General features: G+C 44.7%; 3 protein-coding genes and 1 pseudogene across 6 annotated transcripts; all 4 read left to right on the top strand.

Annotated features, from left to right (window-relative positions):
• The first annotated feature begins 1,515 nt into the window (after window positions 1-1,515).
• On the top strand, window positions 1,516-4,524 carry LOC125525437 (uncharacterized protein At4g14342). 2 transcript variants are annotated; one of them, XM_048690450.2, is made up of 4 exons: window positions 1,516-1,845; window positions 2,347-2,432; window positions 2,550-2,673; window positions 3,524-4,215. In XM_048690450.2, the coding sequence occupies exons 1-4, from the start codon at window positions 1,840-1,842 to the stop codon at window positions 3,644-3,646; spliced, it is 339 nt and encodes a 112-aa protein (XP_048546407.1). In that variant the 5' UTR covers window positions 1,516-1,839; the 3' UTR covers window positions 3,647-4,215. The 2 variants fall into 2 exon arrangements, with proteins under 2 accessions (XP_048546407.1, XP_048546414.1); XM_048690457.2 differs by lacking the exon at window positions 3,524-4,215 and adding an exon at window positions 4,228-4,524 and having other exon boundaries at window positions 1,523-1,845.
• Window positions 4,525-4,672: 148 nt separating this feature from the next.
• LOC125525425 (3-hydroxyacyl-[acyl-carrier-protein] dehydratase, mitochondrial-like) lies at window positions 4,673-5,949 on the top strand (annotated as a pseudogene). Its single transcript, XR_015608758.1, has 3 exons — window positions 4,673-5,346; window positions 5,465-5,580; window positions 5,670-5,949. The product of XR_015608758.1 is annotated as a 3-hydroxyacyl-[acyl-carrier-protein] dehydratase, mitochondrial-like (transcript).
• Window positions 5,950-6,999: 1,050 nt separating this feature from the next.
• LOC125537500 (putative leucine-rich repeat receptor-like protein kinase At2g19210) lies at window positions 7,000-12,557 on the top strand. 2 transcript variants are annotated; one of them, XM_048700824.2, is made up of 13 exons: window positions 7,004-7,217; window positions 7,331-7,889; window positions 8,004-8,497; window positions 9,233-9,371; window positions 9,498-9,569; window positions 9,677-9,748; window positions 9,828-9,908; window positions 9,996-10,156; window positions 10,249-10,493; window positions 10,717-10,843; window positions 11,068-11,136; window positions 11,523-11,715; window positions 11,803-12,557. In XM_048700824.2, the coding sequence occupies exons 1-13, from the start codon at window positions 7,115-7,117 to the stop codon at window positions 12,302-12,304; spliced, it is 2,817 nt and encodes a 938-aa protein (XP_048556781.2). In that variant the 5' UTR covers window positions 7,004-7,114; the 3' UTR covers window positions 12,305-12,557. The 2 variants fall into 2 exon arrangements, with proteins under 2 accessions (XP_048556772.2, XP_048556781.2); XM_048700815.2 differs by having other exon boundaries at window positions 7,000-7,217; window positions 11,523-12,557.
• A 900-nt stretch (window positions 12,558-13,457) lies between these two features.
• Window positions 13,458-18,520, top strand: LOC125525418 (senescence-induced receptor-like serine/threonine-protein kinase). The gene is made up of 14 exons (XM_087528657.1): window positions 13,458-13,660; window positions 13,805-14,357; window positions 14,459-14,683; window positions 14,793-15,070; window positions 15,288-15,426; window positions 15,513-15,584; window positions 15,669-15,740; window positions 15,828-15,908; window positions 16,015-16,178; window positions 16,275-16,492; window positions 16,583-16,709; window positions 16,792-16,860; window positions 17,014-17,206; window positions 17,345-18,520. Exons 1-14 carry the CDS (start codon window positions 13,531-13,533, stop codon window positions 17,742-17,744), a joined length of 2,721 nt encoding a protein of 906 aa, XP_087384783.1. The 5' UTR covers window positions 13,458-13,530; the 3' UTR covers window positions 17,745-18,520.
• The last annotated feature ends 311 nt before the right edge of the window (window positions 18,521-18,831 follow it).

The raw sequence follows: 18,831 nt of genomic DNA, 5'->3' as shown, positions 1-18,831 counted from the left end.
GTACTGGTCCCACCATTACTTTGTAATTTCATGTAATTTCAGTCTTGTAACTCTTACTTTATTACCGTCAGATCATAGTGGATGGACGGTTCCTAAAATCGCCAATCACCGTAACAGTTGTATTTTGATATATACATCAACTTCAATGCATGTTTATGTTATGTTTTTGACATGTGAGAGCATGGGAGGGCCGTGGCACACCCATAATTCTAAGCTTTTTTATCATGTCATTTTTTTCTATATTTTGAGGTCCAAAACAGCAGCTCATTGAGCTGAGCCTAGCAAGGCAGCAGCCACGCTCTCATCACTTCTTCTCCTATCAAGACAAAGGCGGACGGTAGACCTAACGCTGCCATTGATCTCGTATCCGAACATGTCGCCACACGGGCACACAGTTGTAGCCAAATCCCCTTCCCTCGCTGGCTTGCCTCCAATCTGCAGGGTGTCTGTAGTATACACCATTGCTGCCTCCTCCGTGACGTCAGACCGACACTGCGACCTACCATAGCAAGTTAGCAAGGGACAACTGGTCTTCTTGCAGTTGTGCTTAGCAATTCTAGGAACATGAAGATGAATAATTGATGCTTAGAATGCTCATGCTTGTATAGCCATTGATGTCAATCATGTTCATATGATAGTGGAGCATGGGATTATGATTCTGCTATACCAACTTTTTAAATCAATATACCCATGGTTATTATGATGATCGGTTTGATAGGGCGACTCTAATAGAATCACTCCTATGTACAACTACAGTTGGTCAAACGAGCCATTTCTTGCGGGCCAGCCCATGAGCATGCGTGTCCGACATGCAATGGGCCCGACCCGACACACGACTAAAGGCCATGCCTAATACATGGCATGCCGTGTGTCATGCTCGTCTGCGGAGGTGAGGCCTGCATACCGGCACAATTATAAAATGTCGCACATTTGCATACAAAATTGTACACGACACTTTAAAAAGGTTTATACAAATGTTTAAAAAAATGTTAGTGCAATTCAATAAAAAATATCGTACATTCAAAAAATATATGTTACATTAACATAAAATATCTTCACCGTTTCAAAAATGTGTTCGTGACATTTTCCAAGAATGTTTCTACAATGTACAGAATTTTTGCATAGTTAAAAAGAAATGGCTTTTTATCATTAGAGATATGTTTCAACACGTTTTTGATTTTTTTTGTTTAAAACATGTTTTTGTAAAAAGTGGTAAACACATATTTGGAAAATGTTAAACAGATATAAAACAAATCCAATGAAAGCCGACAAAGGAAACAAAAAGGGGAGCGAAGATACATTTAGAAAAAAACTTTGAAAAAAAAAGAGTACCGAAGCATAAATAAAAGAAGAGAAAAAAACCAGACGGAACCCATAGCGAACGAGGACGAGGGTGTGCAGGTAACGACAACAGATAAATGGGCTGGCCCGCTAGGCTTCTCCCGTGTCCCGTAGGCGATTCCTACTGTGTCGGTCTCTATTGTCTACAAAAAAAAAAAAAATACTGTGCCGTCTCTATGACCGGTCCCACCAGCAGACCAGCTCCCTTCTCCTTCTCCACTTCTCCAGTGCGCCCCGACCAGACGAGCAGAGCCCAGCTAGGGTTTCGAGATTTCCGTCGCCGGAAACGACCGCCACCTCGTCTCCGCGAGCACCCGCCGGCGCCATCCCTCGCCCTTTTCGTCTTGCGCCCCAGCGACCCTCCCAGACCCCCGCCGCCTCCCCGCCCCCTCCTCCTCGAGTACCACCGCCGTCGATCTCTACTCGCGCCGCCCGCAGATCTGATTCCGGGGTCCCCGGCTCTCCCATCCAGGGCCAGGGCCATACTCGTCGGCCACCATGCAGGTCAGCAGTCCCTGATCAATCTCTCTGTGTTGCTTATTCTCTCCAAAATATTCAACGGTGTTGCTTAATTAATTCCCTCCGAACATTTTTTGGGTCGATTTATTCTTGTCGGCTGACTGAAATGATTGATAAACTTAAAACCTGTGCTATATGCTCTTAATATCCAAAGCACTTGCTGATACATTTACCTTTTCGTGCTGTGTCAATGGTCAGCTTCGAGTAGTCACGGTGCCAGTCTTAGAGCTCACATGTTGTTGTATGTTTTGAATTGCAATCTCATGAATCATGATGTTCATTTTTTCAATTTTCTTATTTTGAGTAACTCTGTTTAATATCACCAGATCACCGAGTGGTCACTTGTCGTCCTTTAGCTTGCTTCAGCTTAAAGTCTTCAACTATGCCATAGTCTTCTAATATGCTGTCGTTTTACGGTTTTAGTAACATACTTTTACATTTTAACTGCATCGCTTGTAAGTTCTAATGCAAACCACCATTTTGAAGGCTAGCGACAGGTTCAACATCAATTCTCAACTCGAGCATCTCCAAGCCAAATATGTCGGAACAGGGCATGCTGACCTGACCAGATTGTAAGTATCTCATCTTTTGTATTACAAATGTTGCATTAGCTAGCTAAATGGTAAGAATTGTTCTTGATTGCCATGGTCTGGTAGGATATTAACCATTAACATGTCTTTGTATTGCAGTGAATGGGCTGTAAACATTCAAAGAGACAGCTATGCATCTTACATTGGACACTATCCAATGCTGGCATATTTTTCCATTGCTGAGAATGAATCTATTGGAAGGGAGCGTTACGAATTTATGCAGGTATGTGTGAAACAGATGTATCTTAACTTGTGTACTGAGTTTTAGCTGCAAATTGTGTAGGACTGAACGGTTGTATACACGTTGATGTAAATTAAAACTAGTATCACTACTGAATTATGTTACTTGATTTGCATTAATCTTTCACTCGTGGGATGCTAGTCTTGCTTTGGTTACTTAAGCAGTTTCACTGTTTTTTATGGAGCATCTCTTTGTATCATAACTGGCATTTTTTTTATCATGACCATGTACCTTGTAAGCGCGGTTATAGTGTATCACACATTGCAAGCTCATTAAATACCATCTTGTTGCTGCAAATTGTTGCTGGGCAGGGTTTCTCTACTGAGCAATAATACATCGCGGTCAGAATCTAGCTTGAAGTTATTTTGTTTCCATGCTGCCAAACAATATTTTAGAGATGTGTGACAGTTTGAGTTACTTCATGTTTATAAATAGATGTGAGATACACCCCCTTGCATGAACACAGGTTCCATAACTTCTTCAAGTGATATGAGAGACACTTCATGTCTATAAATAAGTGTCGTTTCAGAATGCTCAGAGGGGGGAAAATGTAGCTTGAAGAGGTTCCATATATCAACTAAATGGTCCAAATTTAAATGTTGGATGGAATGTCCTTTTTATTAAATGGCGAAAGCAAAACAGACTGGTCTGCAGCTTAAATTGTTTGTTTCCTGCTTTCAAACTTATGCAGACATTAATTCAAGTCTAGCTGGCTGCATTTTGTTAAACACACATTTTACGATCTACTGTTAAATAGTCTTCAGTTTAAAACCATGTGTACATTCTGCCGTAAAAGAGGCAAGGTGCTCACACATGAAATTCTCTTTTGAAGGATATCCTATTTGACTTCTATGCCATACTTGGGCAAAGCCATCGGGACTATATCCATCACCAGGAAGAAGAGAAGCGAAGCCATAATTTCTTTAGGATAAGCCTGAGATATCTAGTACAGTAACAGTGGTTGAATTGCTGCATAGCCCCCCCTATATGAATTGCTGAGAGCCAAGCTAGTTATCTAATGCCAGGATTTATCTTTCCCATTTTACTGTGGTATTAATCATTCTACTAGTACTCTAGTACCCCAGTGCCACAGTGTCTATCTATAATGGAGTCTTTGCTCTCTGATAAAAATTGCAAGTAAAATTTCTCAGGGCGCAAACATGCACATGGATGGAGAAAAATGCCGCTATATTTATCGTCCTGCAGGCTTGTGGCAAAATGTTTAAATCAATCTTTCTACTCAAACTAAAGAAAAAGTTCAACCTGTCGTACCCAGTTTTTTCTATTTGAACACCTATGCTATGGTCGTGGCACTGTTGATCTGTTCATGTGTTTCATCACAAGTTCATTCTATTGCCATCTGCTTTAGCAAGTTTGAAGTTCTTAATGTATTTACAAGTATATGAGGTAGTCGCCCGCCGTACGTAGCATACCACAGTTTCTCCATTTGCATGTTTGTCCACTTATTTACAAGCTGTTGTATCAACAATGTATTTTACTATAAATTATTAAAACCTTTTGTTTCTGGTCTTGCAGAAAATGCTGCTTCCCTGTGGCCTCCCTCCTGAAAGAGACGAAGACTGAGGAGCTGGTGCTATAGTGCTACCTCCAGAGCAACTTGTGTCCAGATGCTGTGCGTTACCAAAGTCTGACTAGCGACATGAGCACTCTCTGTGATTGTGTTTGAACATCGCGAACATGTTTGTCTAGTTTAATTTCTGGACGGCCTTGCCCATCTTGCCTCATAAAGGGGTAATGTACCGTGATGTCGTATCTGCATCTTACTATATATGTGAACGGTATAATCAAATTGCAGCAGCGCACGTTGAGACAGGAATGTTTTTTCTTTTGAAACTAGCTTTTTTCGTAATCTTGCTAGCCGGGATTCGTTGTCTCCACCTGCTTCGCTCCATTGGCGCCTGAGGAGGAGATTGAGGCAGCCCTTGCATTTCTTTTTCGATGAACATCACATCTGTACTCCACTACCTGATATACCTTGGATGTCAGTTTCGCATCAGTGTCTGAAGCAAGCAAAATTTGCTATACTGTTGGTTCTCAAAGTAAGACAAAAGGTTTGCTATACTGTCATACGTACACGAACACTGCAAAGTCTGAATGCAATTTCCTTTGCCTTCTGTACTCTGATCGTGCCAAGTATCACTCCAGTCCTCAGCCCTCATTTTTTTTACTGGTGTCATTTCGATTTCTTGGGCCGGGTCGCACGGCAGCGGATGGGTAGGCCGGGCCGCGATAAGCAGGCGGCGATGCACGCACTCTCGCGGAGGGACTACTAAGCCCGTTTGTGCAGCTCGTGCCCTTCACCTCCGGAAAGAAGAAGGGAAAAAAACCCTCCGAAAAGAAGAAGGAAGCTGCCGGGATGCGCCTCGCCCGCGCGGCCCCTCTGCTCGTCCGCACGGCGGCGACGGCGGCCACCGCCGACCCAGCGGCGGCGCTGAAGGCGGGCGACGCGCTGCGCGCGCGTCCGCGGCGGTTCACGGAGGACGACGTGGCGGCGTACGCGGCGGTGAGCGGCGACCGCAACCCCGTCCACCTGGACGACGCCTTCGCCCGCGGGACGGGCGGGTTCCAGCGCGGCCGCGTGGTGCACGGCATGCTCGTCGCCTCCTCTTCCCCGCCCTCATCGCATCCCACTTCGTATGCTTCCTCCCTCCCTCCCTCTCTTTGGCATTCCGCCGAACAGGTGGTGGGCATGGCGCCTGGTCGACGGGATCCCACCCTGCTCTGACGGGTGCTTCTTCGCGTTGCGATGCAGCCTGGGGCCGTGTACGCGAGCCAGTCCCTCAAGTTCGCGGCGCCGGTGTACGTCGGAGACGAGGTGGTCGCGCAGGTGCAGGCGCTCCATATCAAGGCCGCCGGCGCAAGGCACATGTACTACTTACTACTACCTGGCACCATTTTGCATCTTCTTTCTAGCCTTGTGTTTGCTGGAAACTGATAGTAATATATCTGTTGGGCAGCGTCAAGTTCGCCACCAAGTGCTTCATGGCCGATGAAGAGACTCTCGCCATTGACGGCCAGGCCATGGCTTTTCTGCCCACACTGCAGCTCAGCACAGAGGCGATGGAGTGACATGTTTGTTCATTAGACGCTACCGAAGCAGATGCTACACCAATCAATTTGGAATGGGGTGATTCTTATCTCATGATGAACTATTTAGCCTTCATATAAGCTTCAGGCCTTGGGGACATGGGATTGTGATTTATACTAGTTGGTAATATATAGTACTACTGCCTTGCAGTCTTCATGTTATGTTATGATTGACAGCATGAGCAATGATCACTTCAATTTTCTAAGATATGCCCACATTGAATGGGTTGGGTGATCATTTCGACTGTGATCGCAAGGAGCTGCTTCAGCAATCATTGTGCTTGTGATCGGAAGGAGCTGCTTCAGCAAGCACCGACGATCCAGTCCACATTGACCAGTCGGAATGCAAGTCAACTCTCAGCCCACGTGATCCCTACAATAGGGCGTGACAATGATTAGAAAGTAACTGGAGTACAAAAACCACCACAATTCGGATTAGGGTTTCAAAAAACTATCACATTATGTTATGTTTGATTGATGCCTACTACCACTGAGGGCATCTTCAATGGTTGTAAGATAGTTGTTGGTAAACTTTGCCACATAATTTTTTTGATGATGTGGCATATAATAAATGAGAAAAGAAAGGAAGGTTGTATGTACATGAACCAACACCCTTTGCACAAGCTCCGGTCAGGCCTTTATTATCTTACATTCTATTGGGCAAACTAGATACAATCCATTGGAGTTGTTGTATGTTAAAGTATTGGTTGATGACATGACATATTTTACCACAAGCTAACATACAAACTATTGAAGATGCCCTGAGGGTAGTATGTTGCAAAATACCATCAGTTTCCACTATTTACTGGTTCAGCCAAATTTAGTCGCGATTATGACAGGACTGGCCCGACGTGGCACAGTAGCCAACTCTGTTAGATTGACTGTTAAGTTGAGCATTATGACATGCGGGGCCCACATGCCAGTCTCAATAAGAAAAATCCACTAGTCCGTAAGAAATCTGTACTTCTAGCATTTCGTTTGTGGATCCCAATAGGTGACAGGAGATTTCCAGCCAAGGTTAGAGCAGGACCCACCCGTCGGCGACCCACCGTGTAAACTTCCTCTTGCTTCGCCAGAACCCAGACGTACGGAATCGTGCAGGTTGTGTGCTGGACATAGAGATGTGCAGCTGACGCGGATAATCATGGTGGTGTTGACGTGATCAGCTCATCATTAAGCTCGCTCAGAGTTGGCTTTGCTACCCCTCAATCTAGAATCCCAGATATAGTTTAAGCCTGGGAATATATACACTGACATTGAACGCGTAAAGTCAAATGCATGTTACGCTCCACTACGAACTGCTCTTGCACGTGATATGGAGCAACCAACGGCGGCAAGTCCATGGCTGCTGCTCCTGTGCCTCGCCGCCGTTGCCACCGGCGGCGTACCCCAAGCTCGCGCGCAGCTTGAGAGCAAAGGTATGCTCAAAACCTCATGGAAGATCGCGCCCCCTTAATCTCGGCACTACAAGGGCCGCAGGCGCGCCATTAACGGCTTCATGTACTTACGTACGTACCTTGCGATACTGCAGGATTCATAAGCATAGACTGCGGGCTGCCGGGCACCGCGAGCTACGTGGACGCGGGAACAAAGCTGTTATTTGTCTCGGACGCCGGCTTCACCGATGACGCCGCCGGCGCCAACCACAACATCTCGGCCAAGTACATCCGGCCGCAGCTCTCGCGGCGCTACCACAATGTGCGCAGCTTCCCCGACGGAGCACGCAACTGCTACACCCTCCGGCCCTTGGTGTCCGGTCGCAAGTACCTCGTCCGCGCGGCATTCTTGTATGGCGACTACGACGGCCTTGGCAGGCCGCCTATCTTCAACCTCCATCTCGGCGTCAACTACTGGCAGACCGTCAACGTCTCGACGCCAGGCTCCGAGGTGACGGCGGAGGCAATCGTTGTTGTGCCGGACGACTTCGTGCAGGTCTGCCTTGTGAACACCGGCGCTGGCACGCCGTTCGTCTCCGCGCTGGAGCTGAGGCCGCTGAAGATGAAGTTCTACCCGCAGGCGAACTTGACGCAGGGTCTCCTCGTAGAACACAGGATGAACCTTGGCCCGGCGGACGAGACCAACATCATCAGGTGAGCAAAACTGCAAAATATCTCGAGTTGTCTATCTCTTTTCCCAGTTTACCACTCCAAAGTACACCAATTGGATTGTAGTACTGGACAGTCACAAACGCGATGGATCAGCAGGTACCCCGTAGACCCATACGACCGAGTATGGATCCCTTGGGCCGACCCGAAAGAGTGGACAGAGATATCAACGACGAGGCAGGTGCAGAGCGACGACGACGACTACGAGGTGCCGTCGGCGGTGATGCAGACTGCAGTCACTCCACTGAACGCCTCCAAGAAGAACCTCGATATCTCCTGGGACCCCGTGCCTCAGCCTCGCAACCCATCGCCGGGGTACTTCATCGTCATGCACTTCTCGGAGCTGCAGATCCTCCCCAGCAGCGCCGTGCGCCAGTTCTACGTCCGCATCAACGGCATGGAGTTGAACATGACCGCTGCTAAGCTGTACTACCACGGCACCGGTGTCATCTCCAATGTAAAGCCCTACCGATACGACAAATTCAATATCTCTTTGCACGCCACCACTAACTCGACGCTGCCACCGATCATCAGCGCCATCGAGTTGTTCTCCGTCATGCCCACCTCCATCCTCGGCACGGACTCCCAGGACGGTACGTACATATATACATAGATTATGGAACCACATTGACACATGTACACGAGCTTAGCTGATCTTTAAGCCACTAATTATGCACATCATGCGCGCTACTGAAAAAAATGGGTGCGATTAGTTCCAATTTTTACCCGTTTTACATTTCTGACATAGATTACTCCATTTAACAGTTTTTTGTCTGGATTACCTCATTTAGCAAGACGTTTGCCGGGTTTTACCCCATTTAGCAAAAGGTCTTGTCGGTATTTACCCCATTTAGCGATCTATCATGCAGGTCTCTGTCGTGAGGTACACGTGATATGCCACGTCACAATTTTTCCTTCTAGTGCTATTCATTGGCTTAGCCGGACACAGTTTCGTTTTGATGATCGCGAGGCGTACATAGGCGCCTCCTTCACGTCACACAACTACGTGATCATTGATTCCACCTCATTACCCTTTATCAGATTTGTTTCCAGGTATTGCATCATACTCCTTTCGTACCATATTAGTTATCGCTCAAACGGATGTATCTAACACTAAAATACATCTAGATACATCCATTTCAGCGGCAACTAATATGGAACGGAGGGAGTACTAGACATAGTTCCAGGACGCTTTTTTGGCAAAAGAACCGCTGGAGAAACTTTCACTAAATGGGTAATATGGATGAAAAACTATGAAATGTGGTAATTAGTGTCACGAATACCAAAGTAAGGGTAAAAACTTGAATTTACTTGATTAATTACTTCAGTGTCGGCCAGCATGGCGATCAAGGACAAGTATCATGTGCAGAAGAACTGGATGGGTGACCCATGCATTCCCAAGACTATAGCATGGGAAAGGTTGATGTGCAGTTATACAATTGCACAAACACCAAGGATCATAAGCGTGTGAGTTTTTCAGATCTATAAATTATAGCGACTTATCACCTATGTTTGTATGACAAAAGCAGGAATTATCATATACATAAGATTACATCCAGTTAAGCTGATCCAATATGTATTTGCTCTGTGTAGAAACCTGTCTTTCAGTGGTCTGAGTGGTGATATATCGTCTTCTTTCGCGAATCTCAAGGCTCTCCAATACTTGTATGTTCAAAGTTCTGGATCTGTTTTGGTCTTTATTTGGTAGTTTAAAGACACAAAATATGGTGCATAAACAACAATAAAACTAGTCCATATTTTGCACTTTGTAGGGATCTGTCAAACAACAACTTGACTGGCACAATTCCAGATGCCCTTTCGCAGTTACCCTTGCTGAAATTTTTGTAAGGCTGCACCTACTATCCAATTGTGATTTTTCCTTAAATAGCTCTGACTCATGCAAATAGTATTTTTCTTCTTCAGAGATTTGTCGGGCAATCAACTCAGTGGATCAATTCCCTCTGGATTTGTCAAAAGAATTCAAGATGGCTCCCTAAATCTGAGGTCGTCAGTTTACCGATAAATTCTCTCGATTCCATCTTCCATGATGCTTTGATAAATTTGATTACAGTTTGTTAATCTTTTTGGCAGATATGGCAACAACTTGAACCTTTGCACCAACAATAATTCATGTCAGCCTGCTAAGATAAAGAGCAAGCGAGCCATCAAGTTTGTTGTCCCTATAGCTGTCACCATGGTGATAGTAGTAGTGGCGCTAACACTCTTTTCCTTGCTGAGACGAAAAAAACGAGGTGAGGCTTTAGCATGAGAACATCAATTATCCAGTATGTTTCCACATCAGACAGTACTAATTAAACTAATTATACTCGTCTTGTACCAAAAGGATCAATGAAAAACTCCGTTAAACCACAAAATGAAACAACAAATGATGGGGACACTTCACTTGGACTTGAGACTCGTCAATTCACATACATAGAGATTGAGAGGATAACGAACAACCTTCGGCATGTATTGGGCAAAGGGGGGTTCGGTTATGTCTATGACGGCTTCTTGGAGGATGGCACTCAAGTGGCTGTAAAGATACGATCTCAGTCTTCCAATCAAGGTGACAAGGAATTCCTAGCTGAGGTACAATTTATGTAAATGCACTCGCATTTCTCCTTGTCCTTCTAATCAATTTTATTTCGAAGTCCCTTTTAATCCAAACTCCTGATGTACATGTAGAATTTCAAGGTAGGCTTACAATAATTTCCTCTAAATTTTTGATTTAAATAAGGCTATCAATATAAATTCGTACGGTGAAATGATATTTGTGAAGTAATGTCCTGATCACCGATAATTGGTTGTTTAGGTTCAGATTTTAACACGGATTCATCACAAGAATCTTGTCTCCTTGATTGGTTTCTGCAAGGATGGTGAGCACATGGCACTTGTCTACGATTTCATGTCGAGGGGAACTTTGCAAGAGCACATTGTAGGTACGCATGTTTTTTTAACTCTACAAGAGCACACTATAAGGTGATTGGTGGGTCATAATATGAGCACTTCGTGTTGATATAATGTAATTGATATTCATCTAAATAAACTGTTGTGACCTACATAACTTGAGCACTTTGAACTAATATAATTTAACTGCTATTCATGTATTGAATCGCTCAAACGACGTTTTAGTATTAAATCCACAATGACGATTTGTATACAGGAGGAGACCACAAAACAATTTGTTTAAGCTGGAGACAAAGACTCAAAATTGCAGTTGAATCTGCACAAGGTAAGCGCTTAAATGCATAGTTGGCAACCACTTATCCTAAGGCCTCCTTTGGTTTAAAGAATTTCATAGGAATTCTAGAGGATAGGATTCTTATAGGATTTTTTTTCCTTTAGAGCTCTTTGGTTCATAGGAATGGATTCCTATTCCTACATAGGATTGATTCCTATCCTCCACATTTCATAGGGAAATAAAAATGAGCCTAGACTCAATGGAAAAATTCCTTTGGTGTCAATCAAATGACATCTCGTTTCCTATTCCTACTCATAGGATTTGAGATACATGTCATCTCATTTCCTCCAAAATTTCTATTCCTATGATAATCCTATCCTATGAACCAAAAGAGGCCTAAATGTTTGTTTTCGTAATCTTGAGTTGTGTGTATGCAGGGTTGGAATACCTGCACAAGGGGTGCAACCCACCCTTGATTCATAGGGATGTGAAGGCCACAAACATCCTATTGAACACAAGGTTCGAGGCCAAGATTGCTGATTTCGGATTGTCCAAGGCTTTCAACCACGACAATGAAACCCAGATATCCACAAATGTTATTGTCGGTACACGAGGATACATGGATCCAGAGTATGTTAATTCCTTCTTCCCTTCTCCAAAATCTTCCTATAATATACCATGGTCTGAGTATTTGGTGGAACTGAAACATTTGCGAAGGTACCAGACAACAGGACGACCAACGACGAAGAGTGATGTGTACAGCTTCGGCGTCGTGCTGCTGGTGCTTGTCACGGGGAAGCCACCAACCCTGCACAATCCGCAGGGCATCAGCATCATCGAGTGGGTGCAACAACGGCTAGCAAAGGGCAACATCGAAGGCGTGGTAGATGTGCGCATGCACGGAGACCACGACGTCAATAGTATGTGGAAAGCTGCTGACATTGCGCTCAAGTGCACTGCACAGGCTTCATCATGGCGTCCCAACATGATTGATGTTGTGTTGCAGCTACAGGAGTGCCTCAAACTAGAGGAGGACCACGCCGGTGGCGAAGCCAACACCAGCTTCTACACTGGCATTTATAGCAATGACCAGAACTTGAGATATGATGCTTACCCTACTAACCAGTCCACAAATGTGAGCCAGAGCAGCACCGGATTTGAGATGGAGCATAGTTTTGGGAGGGTGCCAACAATGGACAATGGTCCTGCTGCTCGATAAGCTAGAATTGTTGGTCTTGTGCCAATTGCAACAGGTAATTTGCGTCGGACTTTTTGTGAGGAATCTCTATGGCCAATGATTCCTTGTGGGGATCTCTGTGTTAAGTGATATTGTTTGAGTAATTCATTGTATTTCCCATTTTTTGATGTTTGGCTATTTGCAAACTGAATTGCTAAACCTAATTACATACTAAGTGTGACCTTGATATTGCTACAGACCGTGTATTGCTGTTTTTCTCTTGTACATATAAACTATTAACTTTATCCCTCCTATCTTCTTTCTTACTTTGACAACCACTGGATAAGAGCTAGCTCTATATGGTGAATTACGACAATTCTTCTTTTTCTTGTTCTTCGCCAGCGCTTCTTCTTCTTGTCCACGGACAATCCAAATTTATATATCTTCACCATCTAATTTTTAGGAACAAACTCAACTCTCGACACCAAACATAAGCATACCACCTTGCAAAAACCAGCAAAGAGCAAATTACATGTAGCATGCAACCGCCCAGACAATTGACATGGGTGCGACTCCAAAGAAAACACTTACCTCCTAAGTGAATGAGTAAACGGATATCTCGCCTGCTTGCGCCTCTTGGGCATCGTCTCGGCACTCAGCGGCATGTCTTTCTCAACTTCATCGCATGTCTCAACCACATCGTATAGCTGTTGGGGAAGCCCTTAGCTAGCCATCGTCTCAATTGCAAATTGCATGTGTTTCTCATTTGCGCCGTCTCAGCTGCATGTGTGTGTAAACTACTTCCTCCGTTCCTAAATATAAGTCCTTTTAGAGATTTCAATACAAACTACATACATATGTATATAAACATATTTTTGAGTGTAGATTCACTCATTTCACTTCATATGTAGTTCTCTAAAAAGACTTATATTTAGGAATCGAGGGAATACATCGCATGCCTGAACTACCCGCTGTTTATCAAATATCTACTGCGCCATTTACTCCTTTTTTTCTAGAATATACGTGCACAAACGACCAAGTCCGCACTATTGGTAGCTTTGCAACCAGCGAGTTGACAAACTAACTCTCAGTCAAGTCAACTGCACTCTTGGTTGTCGCGCCCAACTAAAAGATACTCCTTCTGCAGGGTGCAGGCTCTGTGGCCTGTGTGATGTCTCTACTATACTACTGGCAAGTGTGTGAACCTACGTTAAGGCTAGCTACAAATACGGAGTACTTCTGTAAGCCCACGAGACATCTTGTCCAGCATGTGCGCGCGTAGTAGAATGAGCCAGCGATCAACGGCCGCCCGATGGTCGCAGACACTCCTGCTCAGCCTCACCGCTGCCGCCGTCGGGGTGCTTCGAGTTCACGGCCAGCGAGCGCCTAGTCTCGAAGGTGAGCTTTATAATTGTTAACATCATGGATACTTACATAATTTGTTTCTGGTAGAAATATGATGCAGAGTAGAGTAGTACGTACGTATTGTGTGTTGGTTGTTTTTTGTCAAGTTGACATTCGTGCTCGCGTTGAGCAACACAGGTTTCATCACCATAGACTGCGGCCAGGAGCAGGGCAGCTACACGGACCCCATCACCAAGATACCTGTCACGTCGGACGCCGGCTTCACAGACGCCGGCTACAACTACAACATTTCGGCCGAGTACATGAAGCCACAGCCCCAGCTGGCCAAGACCTACCACACCGTGCGCGGCTTCCCGGACACGGCTCGCGGCTGCTACACCCTGCCGTCCCTCGTGCCGGGGTCCAAGTACCTGATCCGGGCCTTCTTCAGGTACAGCAACTACGATGGGCTCAACAAGCTCCCCATCTTTGATCTCTACCTCGGCGTCAACTTGTGGCGAACGGTGAACATCACCCGGGCCGAGTGGACGGTGCTGGCCGAGGTCATGGCCGTGATCCCGGACGAGTCGGTGCAGGTTTGCCTGGTGAACATCGGCTCAGGGACGCCGTTTATCTCCTCGCTGTCCCTGAGGCCCTTGGAGAACACAATGTATCAGCAGGTGAACGCGACGCAGGGGCTTGGCCTCGTCGACAGACGCAATATGGGCGGCGCGGGTAGCTACCCAATCAGGTGACTCAACACTAGATGGAACAGTGCTAATTTGTTGATCGGGCCAGTCGAGCAACGACTGATTGTTTCTTTTGGTCTTAATGTGTGCTGTGGTCGATCAGGTACCCGGACGATCCATACGACCGGGCCTGGATGCCGCGGAGCAACCCGAATTTGTGGTTGGACATCTCAACAAAGGAGAAGGTCCAAGAGAGTGTGGGCAACCTCCGCCTCCATGTGCCGTCCACCGTGATGCAGACCGCTGTCACGGCGCTCAACGGCTCCAAGTACAAGACCGTCGAGGTGTCTTGGGAGACGGAGCTGGACCACGTCCACCCAACGCCCGGGTACAGCACGCATCCTTTGTACTTGGAGACTAACGAACTTTTCCAGTGTACTTCTTCTCCTACAACAGTTACACAGTAAGCTAATGAGAGCATATAATACCCGTTGTAGATGCATTGCCATCCTGTATACCGCCGAGCTGCAGATCCTAGCCGGCAACGACGTGCGCCAGTTCAACATCATCGTCGACGACGGGCCGACTGATCTCCCGCACACGCCTGAGTACCTTGTCACCCACGGTTTTGCGAACATCGAACCTCACAAGTGCTTAAGCCGGTACAACTTCACCGTGACTGCCACGGCCAACTCGACACTGCCACCGATCATCAACGCCTTCGAGTATTTCTCCGTCATCTCTACAGCCAACGTTGGCACAGACATTCAGGACGGTAAATATCTACTGTGCCTCAACTAGTTGCATACATTTTTTTTGTTCAAAACGAGGGGAAAATCATTGGCCTCTGCATGGAGTGATGCACATAGCCATTAGTTTTATACATGAGATAGATGCCGATTGCTCACTAGGCTTTCCTCGATACAGATAGACATGCTTGTGTGATCTCTGACTTCTACATTTTGTCTTGTTTGTTACCTTGGGTAAAAAAGTTTCTGCTATTCATGGCATCAAGACTAAGTATAGGGTGAAGAGGAATTGGATGGGTGATCCCTGCGCTCCAAAGACTTTTAAATGGGATGGGTTGTCCTGCAGCTATGCTATCTCTGGGCGTCCAAGAATCACAAGAATGTAAGTTTGAATTTAATTCGTGGCCACTCACAAGAAATCAGGAATGACTCTGCATCATCTGAACCATTGTGTGTTCTTAACTACAGAAATATGTCATCTAATGGTTTGAGCGGTGATATATCATCTTATTTCGGCGATCTCAAAGATATCCAGTCCTTGTAAGTAGGAGATTTTAACCCATTTTCACAATGAATTTTCGTAAAGAAGTTCACATATTTGTATGTTTTGCCACCTTTTTTCAGGGATTTGTCATACAACAAATTGAGAGGATCAATTCCTAATGTTCTTTCACAACTACCATCTCTCGTGTTCTTGTAAGCAACATTAAATTATATGTTTTCTTTTAACTAATATCTATTTTGGTGCCAATGTTTCATGCAAACACTATTTGGTCCATCCAGAGATTTGACAGGTAACCAACTTAATGGATCCATCCCCTCTAGGCTTCTAAAGAGAAGTCAAGATGGCACCCTAACTCTAAGGTTAATCCATCATATCGTACATATATCTCCACTGCCATTTAGTTCTCCAATAGTTGCATTGACATTTGCCTGGTCAAAATTGCTAATGGTCTCTTCTTCTTGATAGATACAACAAAAACCCAAACCTTTGCAACAGAAACAGCTCTTGCCAGCATACCAAAACCAAAAAGAATTATAAGCATGCCGTCTATATTGTTGTTCCGATAGTTGCAGTTGCTGTGATTGGAGCACTTGTAGTACTTCTGATTCTCATAGTGAGGAAAAAGAAAGGTGACACACGTCAATAACACTACATCGATAGTTCTGCACTACTGCATCAGTGCAAGCAATAGTGAGTAATAGTGGTTCACTTCTTGAATTTCAAAGGAGCAACAAGGAGGAGCAAAGGACAAGACCATCAACACCTGGACAACCACCGATTCACGTACAAGGAGCTACAGACCATAACAGACAACTTCAAGATAGTACTCGGCCAAGGAGGGTTTGGAACTGTTTATGATGGCTTCTTGCAGGATGGTACTCAAGTGGCAGTGAAGTTGCGGTCTCAATCCTCCAGTCAAGATGTAAGAGAGTTTTTGACAGAGGTAAAGTACTATCAACTAGACATATTAGTTAAGTAAATTTAATCAGCCAATTTTGGAAACTATGACACTTTTCTTCCTATTCTTGGTCAGGCTCAGACATTAACGAAGATTCATCACAAGAATCTTGTATCATTAGTTGGTTATTGCAAGGATGGGGTGTATTTGGCTCTTGTCTACGAGCATATGTCTGAAGGAAATCTAGAAAAGAAACTCAGAGGTGTGCTAGTCCGTATGTAAGAAGAGCATATGGACTCTATGTCTCAAGTTCCATAGTACTAATGCCAGACAAACTTATGCAGGGAGAGATTGCAATGATGTACCCTTAACCTGGAGACAGAGGCTTTGCATTGCACTACAATCCGCACAAGGTATACTCATTCCGATATAGAATATTGTATACTTCCTCTAATCTGGAATATGGTGTGCCCTTTGTTATTGTTGATCTTTATGCTTTGCTAAATCTTTACATATGTTGATGTGTGACTGATATATCGTCACTGTCAAATATGATGTGCATGTAGGGCTTGAGTATTTGCACAAGTCGTGCAGCCCGCCCTTCGTGCATCGTGACGTCAAGACATCAAACATCCTACTAAATAAAAATCTTGAGGCCAAAGTTGCCGACTTTGGCTTGATGAAGGCTTTCAATCATGATGACGATACACATATATCCACGGCCCGGGTGATTGGAACACGAGGCTACCTCGCCCCTGAGTAAAAACTGATACCTAACTAATTACAATCTTTTGGTTGCCTGCTTGGCGATTATTTTGCTTAGTATATCCTCATGTGACGTACTCAGATCAACTGTAATGCAAATGCATCTCATACATGTTTTATGTACATACGCAGGTATGCAAGGGCCCTACAATTGAATGAAAAAAGTGATGTATATAGCTTTGGGGTCGTGCTACTGGAGGTAATTACAGGTCAACCCACCATCCTTCAATCTACAGAGGTCATCCATATCGTCCAATGGGCACGTCAACACCTTTCGGGAGGCAACATTGAGGAAGTGGTTGATGCCCGCATGCAAGGTGACTACAATGTGAACAACATGTGGAAGGTCGTGGATCTTGCACTCAAGTGCACCGAGCATGACCCCGTGCAACGGCCCACAATGACTAATGTGGCTTCCCAACTGCAATATTGCCTTGAGTTAGAGGGTGAAAACCAAACTAGACATAATGCTAACACTACCTTCTACACGATGAAAGATAGCTGTGGCGTCCGTGATTTACCGATGATGTAAGGTCATCATCGCATTGACATGGTCACATTATTTGTTGGGATGGCCCAACATGATCATCAGTCCCGCACTCTTGGCGCATCACAAACATTTCATGTATTATTCACTAGGTTTTTTTAATATTAATCCCATACTTGTTCTTTGTTGACACTAAAAGATTTTCTATTTCATTTTGCCACCTCTCTGTCGAACATGTTTTATTTCATGTTGTTATCATTAGCTAAAACTTAGTCCAAAGTGCTCAAACATGTTCAACTGACCCATGAACTAAGTATTCTAGCAAGTATGGCACAGTTAGTGAATGAGAGCCACAATTTTAACCACTGATTGCTTTGAGCGCAGAAAATCATTCATGTTATTGGAAAAAAGGTTGAAAGTCTTCTTTAGAAATAACAACAAAATTGTACTCCCTTTGTAAACAAATATAAGAGCATTTAGATCACTACTTTAATGATCTAAGCGCTCTTATATTTCCATACAGCGGGAGTAGTTGTCTTACTAGTAAAGTGGTTGACCATATACTTATATATAAATGTACTCTGTACGTCAAGCAAGATCATTTAAGATCTTGAATAGAGAGTACTCCATATACATAGATCCAATGTCGATTCTACTACTAGGAGGGCTTCAATAGGCTTAAGCCTACCCTCCAAAAATCCTATTTCAGGTAAACATACCACTTAACAATTATATTGAGGTGCTTTACATGCAAAAATTGCAATGCATTTGCTAATTAGGCTTAGGAACTTGATGTTTTGAGCCTACCCTCCATTGTCATGAATTGAACAACAAAGTCCTCATGCGACATCACCTCCGCAACACCGCGCTCCACCTTAAATGAGATGTTGTTCCTCTAGCTCTAGACAAACATGTAGTTGTGCTACCACCTCGATCACCGTGGGCTGAGTTAGAGCTTGTGCGGTGCATTTCAGCGTGGCATCAACGGCCTTGCAGACACTATTGATGACATAGTCACCTTGTATACTATTGGTTGCCCCATGAAAGATGTCACCGACCCATTGGATACTATTGGTTGGTTCTGAGGATTCCAGGATGGGCGGTTGCCCCATTATAACTTCCAATAACACTA

Source organism: Triticum urartu, chromosome 1A, assembly GCF_056163025.1.
Source record: "Triticum urartu cultivar PI428250 chromosome 1A, HENAU_Tu73, whole genome shotgun sequence".
In the NCBI taxonomy this organism is placed as follows: Eukaryota; Viridiplantae; Streptophyta; class Magnoliopsida; order Poales; family Poaceae; genus Triticum; species Triticum urartu.
This window is presented reverse-complemented; position numbering and strand designations above follow the sequence as displayed.